Below are 14,423 nucleotides of genomic sequence, written 5' to 3' on the forward strand. Positions count from 1 at the left end.
ATCCCGGCTCGGCCACTCACTCACCACGTGACCACGGTGACCCCGAGCAAGTTCACTGACCCCCACCGGACCACAGCTTCCCCACCTGCAAAATGGGGACGGTGTGAGCAGCTACCCCACGGGGCTGCCATGAGAGCCACGAGGGCTGACGCACGGGAGGAGCTCAGGACAGTGCCGGGGATGCGGGGGAAGCGAGATAAAGTTAGCGATTTATTCTGATTCCTCTGCAGTCTTTCTGACGGTTCTGAGGATTCCTGGTGACCACCTCTGGGCACAGTGCGCCATTCACCCGAGCAGACAGGACATCACGAGAAGATGGCGAGGGGGACTTAGGGCCTGAGGATTATTGCAAACGTGGGGAACAGCGCTGCACGGAGCCCAAGACGGCAGCCAGAGACCCTTCTCCTCATCCTGTGACCCACGTGATTTCTAAAGCCAGCAACCACTGGCAGGGATTCTGCCCCCCAGTCAGCCTTAAACCGCAAGCTGCCGCCCCGTCTGTGTGTTAGCACAGGTCTGGGCTCTGGACCCCGGCATCTAGGGTGCAGGCTCCACCGGGGTTGGTGCCAGCTTCTCGGGTTCCTCTCCCAGATCCGCAATCCGGATGGCGTTGTCCTTCTTGGAAAGCCAGAAGGCTGGGTAGACGGGCTCCGAAAACTTACAGTCGAAACGGTGCACCAGCGTCATGGCCTCCGGCTCAATGCCATAGAAGGAGAGGATGCCTCCGGGGAAGTCCACATACACCCCCAGCCTCTGACAAGGGCGGGCCCTGAGTGGGGTCTCCGTGTCACTGTGCCAGGCCCTGAACCCCTTGCCATCCCACTGGAGGCTCCAGGAGAAGTCGTTTCCGGAAATGCAACCATTGCGTTCCTCGCCCTTGCGGTCGATGCCCTGGCACGTCAGGCCCACGTAGATGCCCGCCCCGGAGAGCTCCACCTCGAAGTAGTACCTGTGCAGGTAGAGGCTCTGCTGGGCCAGCACCTGCCGCCAGTGTGTGAACCTGCTGGGGAGGCCCGGGTACGGGTGCGCCCAGGGCGTGGTGTTGGTGACCTTGCGGTTGTCCTCCTGCAGCCGGAGGTACCTGTGTGCCGTGTCGGGGTCGAAGGCAATGTCACAGGCATCTGAGGGGATACAGAAAGTCAGGGACCGACAGCTGATTCAGACCCAACACTTCAAACCTAGCGAGCCTCCAAAGGACGAAAAGACATCCGTCTCCCAGACTCCTGTTCCTTTCCAGAAAAGAGGTGGGTGAAAACAGAAAACAGAACACAAGTGTGATATTGTGATTTATAATAAATATATATTTGGTCTCTGGTTCCCGGTTGCCGGCACAAAGCTCCCTGTGATCTCCTGAGTGATAAGAGCACTAGGACCATCTGTTGTTCTAATATTTGGTCTTTGGCCCCTGTTCCCGACACAGAGCTCCTGAAACCCTTGTAATTTCCCAGGTTATACATGTATCTTTTGTTCTGACAAGGCAACTCTGGGTGGGCTCCTGGAGGGGGCTGGCTGGTCACCAGAAAGACCAAGTCATGACTAGAAGCTTGGAACTTGCAGCCCTGACTCCTATTCTCATGAGAAGTGAGAGGGGCTGGAAATGGAGTTAGTGGGCCATCATGCCTATGAGATGAAGCCTCCATGAAATCTCAATAGTGCAGGGTTCTGAGCGCTTCCAGGTTGGCAAACATCCACACCAGAAGGCGATGCACCCCATCTCCATGGGGACAGAAGCTCCTGAAATCGGGACCCTCCCCGGCCTTGCCCCGTGCCTCTCTCTCTCCATCTGGCTGCTCATCTGTGTCCTTTACCACATCCTTCAATAAACTGGTGAACATACGTGTCTCCCTGACTTCTGTGAGCTGTTCTAGCAAATGCTCGAGTCCAAGGGTGGGGGGGGGGTCCTGGGAACCTCTGATTTGTAGCCAAGTCGGACAGAAGTTGTCCGTCACCTGGGGACCCAATACTTGGCGACTGGCATCTGAAGTGGGAGCCATCCTGTGGGATCTGACGCCATCTCCAGGCAGCGCCAGAACCGAGTTAAACTGTGGGACGCCAGGCCAGTGTCACAGAGAACTGCTTGCGGGGGACACCTCGCCCACGCAGGTCGTAAGTGGTCCCAGACCCCACCTCCTTCCTTCCTGAAGCTCAAATTGCTTGGAATTTGCTGTATTATTTGCTGAACTGAATCAAGAAATAAAACCTACGGATGGGCTCATGCTTTCATTCATTCGACAAATACGTCCTGAAATCCAGGCACTTTTCTACCCAGCGTTGGCAAGGGTTTGGGGCAGACAGGCACTCATACACCCACATTTGATTCACTCATTTGTTAAAATATCTGGCCAGTATTCAGCAGGGGAACCCTCAAGCAGTCCCCCGCCCCACACATTCTCTTCCTGGTCCCAGAGAACAACACCTCCACGCACCCAGGTGCCCAAGTCACACTCCATTTCTTTTCCCTCATCCTCCCACGTCTTGTCCCACCACACACACACAGGCAGCCCTGAGTCCTCTCAGTGCCCTGCTTCACCCCCATCTGAGCCACCCCCAAATCTCCCCCAGCGCGTGCAACAGCCCCACGCTGGTCGGGGTGCTCTCTCCCGCCTCCCCCGCCCAGACCTTCTCCCCGACAGGAGCTCGCTTCAGGGAGCCAGCTGAGCTGAATCGCGTCGCCCCAGCTTACAGCCTCTGATGGCGCCCCTGCCCTCAGGAAAAAGCGGTGACCCGCCTCCCTGGCCTCCCGGTCCTGTGAGACTGGCGCTTGCCTGCCTCAGCAACCTCGTCTCCTGCCCTCTCCCCCTTGACCTCCACACTCCAGCACCCTGACCTCAGACCCACCCAATGCTGAACCCGCTCGGGCGGCTTCGGCACAGACCGTTCCCTCCGCGGTGGGGTCCTCACCCTGACCTGAGTCAGGGAGATCCCGACTGATCCGTTCGGATTGCGGTTGTGAGTCTGTCCTCAAAGAGGTCTCCATGCCTGCCTGTCAATGTCTCTCGGAGCACCCTGGCTTTATAACTTCCTGGTACTCATCACAATGTGTAATTATTTATCAGTGTGCTTGTTTCGTGAATGTTCTCCTTTTATTCTGTCAGCTCCACATTTTATGCGGGACTCTATCCTGGGGTTCTAGCTCTGAGAAGATGCTCGGTATACACGTGCCTAATGAATGAGTGCGTTAGTACTCTTCTCATCTAGGGCGACCCAGGGCTCCTTACAGGGTAGGTGATTCTATGCCTCGGGACAAGAAAACCAGAATGGGTCTGGAACATTCTGTTAGTGCCAGAAAGCTGCAATACTTTTTAGAATCTCAAGGGCAGAAGGTCAAGGCTTAAAGGTCACAGTGGCCAGCTTACAAGTGGCTCCCACTGGCCAGTCAAGTTGGCAATTTGACAGAACTTGGACAGGTGAAACGATCTGAGTCCATAAAAGGCTACAAGTTCACAGCAATACTCTAGGAGCAAAAGTTAATGTCATGCATGAAAAGAGACGACTGTCATGCAACAGAAAACATTATAATAGGATGTGGTTCACTTTTATTTTAATGTTAAACACAAAAGGTGTTTGGCTTCTTGTATTAACTATATCTGTTAGTAAAACATACACATGGGGCTTCCCTGGTGGCACAGTGGTTAAGAATCTGCCTGCCAATGCAGGGGACACGGGTTCGAGCCCTGGTCCACGAAGATCCCACATGCCACGGAGCAACTAAGCCCGTGCACCACAACTACTGAGCCTGAGCTCTAGAGCCCGTGAGCCACAACTACTGAAGCCCATGTGCCACAACTACTGAGCCCACGCACCACAACTACTGAAGCCGCACACCTAGAGCCCGCCCTCTGCAACAAGAGAAGCCACCGCGATGAGAAGCCCATGCACCGCAACAAAGAGTAGCCCCCGCTCGCCGCAACTAGAGAAAGCCCGTGCGCAGCAACGAAGACCCGACGCAGCCAAAAATAGATAATTAATAAATAAATAAATTTATTTAAAAAAAAAATAGACGTGCTTGTGTCAGGAAGCAGGAAAGAATAAATCAAGGAAACTGTGTGGAAACCGAGAGGTCCTGGAGAAAATGAGGAGCTGTGGAAAGAACAGGAGACAGTCATCGAACCTGAGGCTCCACGTCACGACCAGAGCAAAAGGGGCTCAGGAGTTGGTCAGCCAGAGCTCACCCCCAGAAAGCAAGCAGAAGCAGGGTTCAACGGCACGTTCCAAAGAGATGAAGCAGCTGCATGTCCTAAAAGTGAGCCTTGACTACCCAGATGCAGCCCTTCCTCTCCTGCGAGATGAAACCTCCCTGCCTTGTTAACCATAAGGAAGTATTGATTGGAAATAATGTGTTTTCAAAAATGCTGACAGCCCAGGACACTCCCACATCATGACGGGACAATGGGTTTTGTAGTTCTGGCCAAGTCAGACTTAACAGGGAGCCATTTGGGAACTAGCCAGGATCTTTGAAAGGGCCAAGGTCATGAAGGACACAGAAGGACAAAGGGACTGGACCTAGACTGGAGACAAAGAAACATCTGTGACCTTGGACCGGACTTGCAGCCAGAAAAAGGACACTGGGAGGAATACCTCGTGAAACCTGAATAAATTCCATAGATTAGTTAATAGACTTGCAGTAATTTCATTTTCCAGTTTGTTTCAGTGGACCGTTGTAACGTAAAGTGTTAACGTTTGGAAAAACCGGATGAAAGGTATACAAGAATTCTTGGTCCTCTTTTTGCAATGTTTTCTTAAGTTTGAAACTGTTTCAAAATGAAAAGTTCAAATTTTTTTTAAATTAAACTTTTTAAAATGTACCATTTGGGCATAGACCCTGATGTTGCAAGAACCTGAAACCTACATGAGAGACGGCATCCTTGCTTCCAAAGCCTCACACGTACACCCACACCCAGGGAAAGGGAAGCTGTTCACGACTTACACAGGAGGAACTGCTGCCTGGTGCTGGGCTCCGGTTCTGAGGTCCAGTGTTTGTGTTCAGTGATGGCACACACCTGAGTTCCGATGTCGTACTCCTCTAGAAAAGCAGAGAATTGTGAATGCACACCTGTCCAGGTGGGCAGGAGAACCTAAGAAGCAGGAACCCCCAGCCCCTCTTCCCTGGGCTTCCTCGGGGAAGAAGGGCCCGGACACTAGTCACGTGTCAGAGACCCCTGCTCAATGGATCACACTAAAGTAAAACACGCCGAGGAAAGACCCCAGCCTGACTTGCATTTCCCTTGAAAGTACAGGCATCAGCAACCTCGGAAGCTAGTCTCGGAGATGCTGGCCGAGGGCGTGATGTGACTGACTCACATCCTCTGGTCTCTGTCATCAAGGTAAGTGTCCATCAGTAGCACGGCTAGCCAGAGGACGGCTCTGAAAATGAGAAGCTCCCCGGTTCTGCTCTCCCTCCCAACTCCCACCTCCCGCGTCAGCCCCTCCGAGACACTACAAGCCACAGCTTCTCACCTTCCTTGGAGAACTCCTGGAGCTTCTCCTTGTAGTTCTGCAGCAACTGGATCAGGTGTGCAGTGGAGTCCGTGATGACCTTGCGGATGCCCGAGAGCTTGTCCTTGAGTCCAATGTAGACACTGGGGAAAGCATCGTCCTTCATGTTCTTGAACTTGCAGTACTCCTGCAGGAAAGGACACATGGCAGAACTTGCCCTGGCTTTTGTGCTTCTTAAACAGGACTGCCCTCCTCAATACGGCACCTTCCTCATCTGTAAAAGAGACTGATGGTGACGTGCACTTCACAAAGAACGTGTGTGTAATGGGTCCAGCTCAGCGTCTGATAATGTAGAAAGCATTCGTGTTTTTTAACTGGGAAAGTGGACTTTTAAAAATCAAGAGATACTAGGCACCCACGAGCAGATGCAATACACAGCCCAGACAGGGAATCGAAGAACAAACGTGTTACACCAACAGCGCAGATGGCGGTAACATTCCTGCAACCTTCATTCTATCAGTACTTTTCTTTTTTTTTTTAACTAATTTAAACACAAACCACGACAGGGACGGAGGAAGGGGTGTAGCACTTGGAAGATTCACAGACAAGTCCTCAGGCGGGAGTGCTTGCTGCTGCATTTTCCTGGTCAGTTCAATCCAATACACCGTGTTCTCTAATTCTTGTTCTGTGCTTTAGAGTTTGAAAAGTGTTTTCACACAGATAATCACATTAAGCCTCTCATGCTTCAAAACTCTGCAGTGATCAGGAAAGGTTGCTTCCAGGTGTTAACACATTATCAAAATTCAAATGCAATGGAAACACTGAATTACAGAGTGGGTACGGCAGAAACCTTAGTGATGAAAACAGTTGTACCAGTATGGTTAGATTAATAATGGAAGAGAAGAACGAGGCCAAGCCAGAGAGTAGACAGGGAGGAAAATGAACATTTTAACACCATATGTAGAATTAGTGCCATACATGATAAAAGTAACATTTTAGATCACTGGGGGGACTTCCCTGGTGGTCCAGTGGTTAAGACTCTACGCTTCCAAGGCAGGGGGCGAGGGTTGGATCCCTGGTTGGAGCACTAAGATCCCTCATACCGCACGGCACAGCGAAAAAATAAAAAACAAAATAAAATAAAATGGTCTATTTCTAAAAAAAAGAATCATGGGGGAACAATACATGTCATTTCGATTGGCTAAAAATTTGTGGAAAAAGAAGTTATGTTTAACTAAAATAAGTTGTCCTATACTAAAATATATTTTATACATATTAAAGTTTTATGTTAAAGTTACAAAAGGAGAAAAAATAAAGAGATTTTATTTCTTTTTTAAAATTATTTATATGCTCTTTAGGAAACTCATGACATGGGAAGCCAAATTTTTCTTCATAGTTTCTTTGTTTTGATATTGAAAAGTAAAGGAACTGAAAGACATTCTTTGGTATGTCTGTCTGTCTCTGTCTGCTTCTCTTTCTCTCACTCACTACAAGGCTAACGATGATTATCTTGGGTGATGGGAATATGAATGATCGTGTTCCTTTATATTTTTCCATATTTTCCAAGGCTTTTTTTTCATAATACACATTTATGTTTGCCATTAACTAGAAGGGAATCTTCCCAAAACGCAATAAAAGAATTATTTGTATGTAGGAATATTAGCACTGAAGGAGCCTTGGAAACCATTGACTCCAACCTGCTTGTTTACAAATGAGGAATTTGAGACCCAAAAAGGTTAAGTGACTTGCTAAAAACTACACAGCGCTCTAGTGACAGATCCAGGAGGATGGAACGTCTGATGGCAGGTGGCTTAACATACAATGAATGGCACATTGTAATGAAAGGTCTCATCTTCTCTGCTGGGCTGTCTGTCCTCAGTCACCCCCAGCACATGCAGCCCTCTCCGAAAGGCAGCAGGACCCGGGTCTCACCCCGGCCCAGCAAGCATCCCTCCACTGTCGGAGTGGTTTATAAAGCACACTGAGGCCTGAGCTCATCACCCCTCAGCTGAAGTCCTCCCTGGGCTGCTGTGACTTCACGATGAAGAACAAGCTTCGACAGCCAGAGGCCCACCTGGCCCCGCCAGCCTCGCCTCCCATCACCCTGTGCCCAGCGTCCCACACCCCATCCTTGTGAAAGCACCTTAGTTCCCCACATCAGCTGTGTTGTCTCAAACCTCTCTGCCTCTGCACATGCCGTTACCTCTGCTGGCACGGGATGCATCTTCCACGACCCGGTTCCAGCCTCTCCGCTCTGGAAAGCCCTCCCTCCTGTACCCCTGTACTCAGCTCCTCTCTGCCCTCACAGCTCCCTGCGCACCCGTTTATCGGCGGGCAGTCCCCTTCCCCCGTGCGCCACAGGCCGAGCAGAGCGAAGGTCTCCCTGGCATCAGCGGCACGGCAGCCCATACCTCCAGGAAAAGCACGGGGTTGCCGATGGCAGCGATTCTGTCCAGCTCCTGCCTGGTCTTCTCCATCTCTGCGCTCCTGTACTCCAGGTGGGTCTTGATGCCATTGGCCTGGCCCAGGGCAGCTTGTTCCTTCTCCTCCAAGAAAAGCATCATGTCAGCCTGGGCCTTCCTCATGGCAGCAAGGAGATTCCCAAACTGCTCCTTGGCCACCGCCTTTACCTCCGACACCGACACCTGGCGGGGGTGGGAGGGGGGGTGAAGAACCTGTTAGTGAGGCGTCCAAGCTTCTCAAAGCTCAACACGCAGAAACGCAAACCCGAGAAACCCGCAAATCAGGGAGCGATTTCCTATTGTAAAAGGAAGCCTTTATTCTCATTTGAATCCTGGGTTCCCGGAAACAAGAAGGACTCTCCAGGGTATAAGGACTTATTTGTCAATCATTCCCTTAGTCTCTCATCCATCAGATGAGAGAGTGAATTATCTGATTTCTGAGTCCAGCTCTGACAGTCGGGCTGCTCTTCAAGTCTGTGACATCAGTCTTCCCACCAGGACAATGTGCGTATTCAGTATACTTGATAGTCATGTTTCTTGCAGTAAAATAATAATTTGGCTTCTTTGTACAAATCAGTAGCATGAATTTGCTTTCTTAGCATTTCATTTATGTCCAGTTAAACTGCCCACCGGGTCCATCTGAGCCAAAAGCACATCTAACCCTATGGTGTCTGTGCCAGGCACAAAATGTTTAGGGTGTGTGCAGGTGTCCACAGCACCTAGGCATCGCAGGACCAGCCTACCTATGCAGAATGGAATGCCACGTTCAAAAACATATAAAACAAATTCCATGTGATGAATAGCAAGGATCTGCATGACGGCACTTGTGCATGTGGGATGCTATCCTTCCACATCCTTTACAAATGCCTTCAGTCAATGTCATATTTACAACTTCAATCCACGTTTTCAACGGTTTCCACTCCTCTTTGGTAGTTCTTAGGTCCTGGTGCTGACGGCTCCCTCTGACAATGCCCAACTCCAGATCGTTGCCCCAACACAAACTACCTGGTTAAACTTCATGTAAAGTTCTTGGAAACACTTTCCTTTGCTCACCCTCCCTTCACCCCACTCCACAGCCCGGAGCCCATGCCCTGCCTGCCTCAGTCTCCCCCATTGTCCCTCCATGACCATCCCTTCTGAGAGCCCTCTGAGCAGCCCCTCCAGGTACTATTTTTGGTTCTCCTGGGGTCCTGCCGCCTGCCTGGTCACTTTTTAATTACATAACATAGTAATACAATACCGGCCACATTTAGTAAGTGCTTATCGTGGGCCGGGCACTGTTCTGAGCACTGTATACATATTCTCTCCTGGCAACCCTAGAAGGTAAATACACATGTCCCTCCACATCTGCGGATTCCACATCCACGAATCCAACCAACCACAGAACGAAAATATTTGGGAAAATATTCCAGAAAGTTCCAAAAAGCAAAACTAGACTCTGCCAAGCTGGCCACTATTTACATAGCATCTACATTTCATCCGGTATTGTAAGTAATCTAGAGAAGATTTAAAGTGTACGGGAGGATATGCGTAGGTTTACGTGCAAATACTAGGCCATTTTATACAAGGGACTTGAGCACCTGTGGATTTTGGTATCCGTGGTGGGGGGATCAGGGGTTGTCCTAAAACCAATCCCCTGAGGACACCAAGGCACGACTGTACTACTACAGTCCCCATTTCTTAGATAAAGAAACTAGAGCACCACCGTTTCAACAGACTGAGTAATTCTTAGGTCAAGGGAGCAACACTCGCAGGCTCTCCTGTCCCATCAATCTAGGGACCCTGGACGATTCTTGTTGTCTCTGTGTCCTCATGTACCTCCTACATGGTGGCCACTGTGGTAACTACCTCACCTGGTTACCATGCAGTTAAGAGAAGAACTGAGTAGGGATCAAAGTGTCTGGAAAATAAAGAGCTGGAAAAAGGCAAGGTGCTCCATGCGGTTCTCCAGATTACGCTGAGCATGGAAATCAACAATCTCTGAAGGTCTCCAAGGCTTTAAAGGGATAATTATTGTTCTTCTTTTCATAAGATTATATGGGTAAGAAATAGGTATTCATTCTTCCACAGCCAGTTAGTTATAAACACCAAGAAGGAAGAAATTAAGTTGAAATGGTTACATGTATTAGATATGGATGGATGGGTGGATGGACGGATGGATGGATGGATGGGTGAGTGGATGCGTAAGTGATGGATGGATGGATGGACGGATGGGTGGATGGATGGATGGATGGATGGATAGATGGATGGGTGGATGGATGGATGGGTGGATGGATGGATGGATGGGTGAGTGGATGGGTAGGTGATGGATGGATGGATGGACAGATGGGTGGGTGGATGGATGGATGGATGGATGGATGGATAGGTGGATTGGTGGGTGGGTGGGTGGGTGGGTGGATGGATGGATGGATGGGTGAGTGGAAGGGTAGGTGATGGGTGGGTGGATGGATGGACGGATGGATGGATGGACGGGTGAGTGGATGGGTAGGTGATGGATGGATGGATGGATGGATGGATGGATAGATGGATGGATAGGTGGGTGAATGGATGGACGGATGGATGGGTGGATGGATGGATGGATGGGTGGATGGATGGATGGATGGATAGATGGATGGGTGGATGGATGGATGGATAGGTGGGTGGATGGATGGACGGATGGATGGATGGATGGATGGACGGGTGAGTGGATGGGTAGGTGATGGATGGATGGATGGACAGATGGGTGGATGGATGGATGGATGGATGGATAGGTGGATGGGTGGGTGGGTGGGTGGATGGATGGATGGATGGATGAGTGAGTGGATGGGTAGGTGATGGGTGGATGGATGGATAGATGGATGGGTGGATGGGTGGATGGATGGATGGATAGGTGGGTGGATGGATGGACGGACGGACGGATGGATGGATGGATGGACGGGTGAGTGGATGGGTAGGTGATGGATGGATGGATGGATGGACAGATGGGTGGATGGATGGATGGATGGATGGATAGATGGATGGGTGGATGGATAGATGGATGGATAGATGGATGGGTGGATGGATGGATGGATGGATGGATAGGTGGGTGGATGGATGGATGGGTGGATGGATGGATAGTGGATACATAGGTGGATGAATGGATGAATGGATAGAATCATTCTTGATATGCAAAGATGCTGCTGCTGACTGACTGCCATAGGGTAGTTGTTTTGCATTCTCCTCTGAGTTCTGGTTATTGGCTTGCCACTAATGAGAAACCTTTGTGGAACTGTTTGGGTCTACTTAGGGTTTATTATAGAAAGTGGTCACAAACCAGAGAGACTAAAACTAAGTAGCCTGGCACGCCACTGGCCTTATCAAGTACCATCCACTAATCCAGCAGCTCTCACCTCTCTTTTCTGGCTGCCAGGATTTAGGACTGGTGAGAATTGCATGCAGAACACCCTCCTATGACAGAAGAATCCAAGATTATGCATAATTTCTGGAGCTCTGGCTAACCACCCCCCTTGATTCCCACATACACCCTTTTCTCCCGGTCAAAAAAGCATATACACATGTACAAATAAGGACACTGTCATTACAGGACTAGCTTGCTTCTACTCTATAACATTAAAAAGTAAATCACTTGCCAGTTCTGAATCTTGAACTAATTTCATAGCAAATCCCCATAACAAGTTGAAGCAACCCTGCAGTGTGGCCAACCTTATCTGTACCCACAGTTCTCACCCAATGATAAAACCCATGGGGCCCGTGGACATGGGGGCCGGGTCTGCACCCTGCATCCCACAACCCCGGGTGGGGCTGGCTGGGCATGCAGCAGCTGCCAGGTGTGCCAAAGCCCGGCAGGTGACCCCGGCCAGCCTTACCAGAACGGATTTATGGTTGTCTTGGAGCCTGGCGATGGCGTTTTCATTCAACTTGAGTTTCCGCTCCAGGTCTAACCGGGTGATCCGAAGCTCAGCCTAAGAAGAGGAAAGGTCGGCGTCAAGGAGGAAGGAGCCCAGGGCACTCGGAAGGTCCCCAGGAGCAAGGGCACCGTCTGCCCTTCTTCCATGGAACGGGGAGTCTGTCTCAGAAGCTGCTCTCAGAAGCCAGGCTGGAGCACCCACCCTCAGTGGAGGCACAGAGGGTCAGCTGTGTGCCAGCACTTCCTGGGATGAACTGGCTAAAATGCAGGGAGAGCTTACGCTGCACTGGGCATCGCTTCAAGCATTTCTCTGTGTCACCTCTTATCATCCTGACCATGCCCATAGCAGGTAAACACATTATCTCCGTTGTACAGGTGAGAAAGTGGAGCCACCTATCCAAGGTCACACAGTTGTCAGTGGAGTTGAGTCCAGCCCATCCGGCCCAGAACGGCCTGACAAGGAGCACAGGGCGCTTGAAGTCGGGGGTGGGCATCCCAGGGTTTCTAGTTAGCAGATGAGACTTCGGGAAAATCTACTTAATGCCTCCACACTTGCATTTCTTCACCCGTGAGGTGGGAGCAGCTAAAGTGCCCAATTCACAGGGTTCCCGCAAGGATGGGAGGCGTGTCAGCAGGAACTCTGTACAGTAGCGGGCACGTTGCAGGCGCTCCCTCCGTGTCGGTGGTGTCATTATCCTCATCGCTACTAGCACTACCTCGGCTGCTTTCCATCACGGACTCTTATTCTCTGCCGGATGCAGGCAGAGCGAACCCTCCCCGCCGAGGCAAGTGCCCGCCTGAGAACCCCGGGTCTGCCCACGTCGACGCCCCTGCCCAGCCCCACTCTCGCCTCCTGAAACTCCCCAAGCACTGTCTGCCGAGAACGTGCCGAGGCATGAAACCAGAGCCTTTGCAAACTTCAGAGGCCCTGTCACTTTCTGCGTCCACAAGGGCACGAGACAGCGGCAACAGAAAGAAGAGGTTTCACTGATTTTCACAGCAGCGTGTCTGCACTCGCCCTAACAGAACTCGGGGTGCGGGGGCACCGTGACGCGTCTCCCCTTCCTCCCACTGAAGCCCACGGGAATCCCAGGCCCCAGTGGTGGCAGCCCAGGCAGGCAGGGGACTCGCCTCCCTCTGCAGAAGCCTGGCAACGTTTGCTCAGGCCCTGCGGCCCTGACTCAGAGCCGAGTGAGCCCGGGTGACCTCCCGCCCCTGAGGCCTGAGACCTGATGCCCGGGAGTGGGGGAAGCAGGGAAGATGCGGGGTCCGACCTATTCGGGGGCAACGTGGAATCTTGGTCTGTCTAGAAGGCTTATTACCCAGTGACCTGTTCCACGACGGGAGGGGACATGAGCTGCTTGTTGAAAGGTGGTGGGAGACACAACAGAACACACGTTAGCAACGAGTGCAGAGCGTATTAAAGCGGTCGGCCCCAGCACCATCCGGGGACACAGGAGACCCCCAGAGTGTCCAGGGAGGGGGCTTCTCCCCACTGTCTGCGGATTGCCATAAAAGGAGAAAGGGACTCCCAAGGGACCTCTGAGTTAGTCACCCCACAAGCAGGCACTCCTCTTATCACAAGAGGCGGGGCCACTTCGGAGACCAGCATCTCCAGTTTTTCCTGTTCCCAGGAAATGACGGGGTGCCTTAGACCCTGGCTCCGGGTCGCAGGCCCAGGCAGGCCCCACACAAAAGCAGGACAGCAGTGCCAATGAGAGTAGACGGCCCCATGTCCAAGGGCACAGAGAGTCCTCCCCGCTTCAGCAAAAGGCACCACATCCGGGGTACAAGACCTGCCTCTCTCAGGCTCTACGACCCTCATCAGATGGTTTAGCGTCTCCTCCGGTGCCTCAAGAATATGTTAACAAAATCGTTCTTGCTTCTGTCTGCAGGGCAAAGGTGGTACCCAGCTCAGTGGCCAGGGTCGGGGTAGAGATGCAAACTGGAACATCAGGGGGAGGGAGAAGAGAGAAGGAGATTCCACATGGTGCCAGTTGCTTTGTGTTTCCCTCTAGAAAGTCTATGTCTGGGAACACTAGGGTCCCAGCTGGGCCCTGACTTCACCCCTTGGCCTGCTGATCAGAGTTCACTACATGTCAGTCCAGTTATACAAGACACCGCCCCTGCTCCTGAAAGACGCACAGCCTGGTGCAATGTTCAGGATAAAACAAGTCGCATAATACTGAGTCCAAGGCACTCCTCGGAACTTCCAGAAGAAATTCTCCTGAACAGCCTCAAGCCACCCGCCTTTTGGCAGCAGACGGGCCGTGAACAACGCTGGTTATCGGCGCCCCCAAGAAGCGGGAACGCTTGTGGCTCTCAGAGCTCAGCTCCCGCTCTAGCTGCAGACTGCGTCCGAGACCCCCGCCATATCCTGAGCTTTCTGGAACCAATGCTGAGATCGGATGCGGTGACCTGCCACTAATGGACCTGAAGGTCTAAGGCGGGGCCCAGCTGAGCCTTCCTTCCCCCAAGATACCTGCCCTGACCTCACTGCCGGGGGTCTTCCTCCTTGGAACACGCAGCAGGGCCTTTGTGCTGCCCCAGCCCTTTGGCACCCAGGCAGACGTGGACCTGCCCTGGCTTCCTGACTACAGCCCACGCTCCCTGAGATAGTGTAGCACACTTAGCCCATA

The 14,423-nt window shown here is 51.7% G+C and overlaps 1 protein-coding gene across 1 annotated transcript in view; it reads right to left on the reverse strand.

The window, feature by feature from the left end:
* LOC101275829 (F-box/WD repeat-containing protein 10) overlaps positions 1-14,423 on the reverse strand; it is a 60,934-nt gene that overhangs the window by 42,524 nt on the left and 3,987 nt on the right. The window contains exons 2-6 of the mRNA XM_033422602.2: positions 11,744-11,839; positions 7,848-8,081; positions 5,458-5,623; positions 4,928-5,023; positions 540-1,121 (exon numbers count right to left, since the gene is read on the reverse strand). Coding sequence (XP_033278493.2) covers positions 540-1,121; positions 4,928-5,023; positions 5,458-5,623; positions 7,848-8,081; positions 11,744-11,839 — 1,174 coding nt within the window. The remainder of the gene's footprint in view (positions 1-539; positions 1,122-4,927; positions 5,024-5,457; positions 5,624-7,847; positions 8,082-11,743; positions 11,840-14,423) is intronic.

The sequence above is a fragment of the Orcinus orca genome, chromosome 19 (assembly GCF_937001465.1).
Source record: "Orcinus orca chromosome 19, mOrcOrc1.1, whole genome shotgun sequence".
NCBI lineage: Eukaryota > Metazoa > Chordata > Mammalia > Artiodactyla > Delphinidae > Orcinus > Orcinus orca.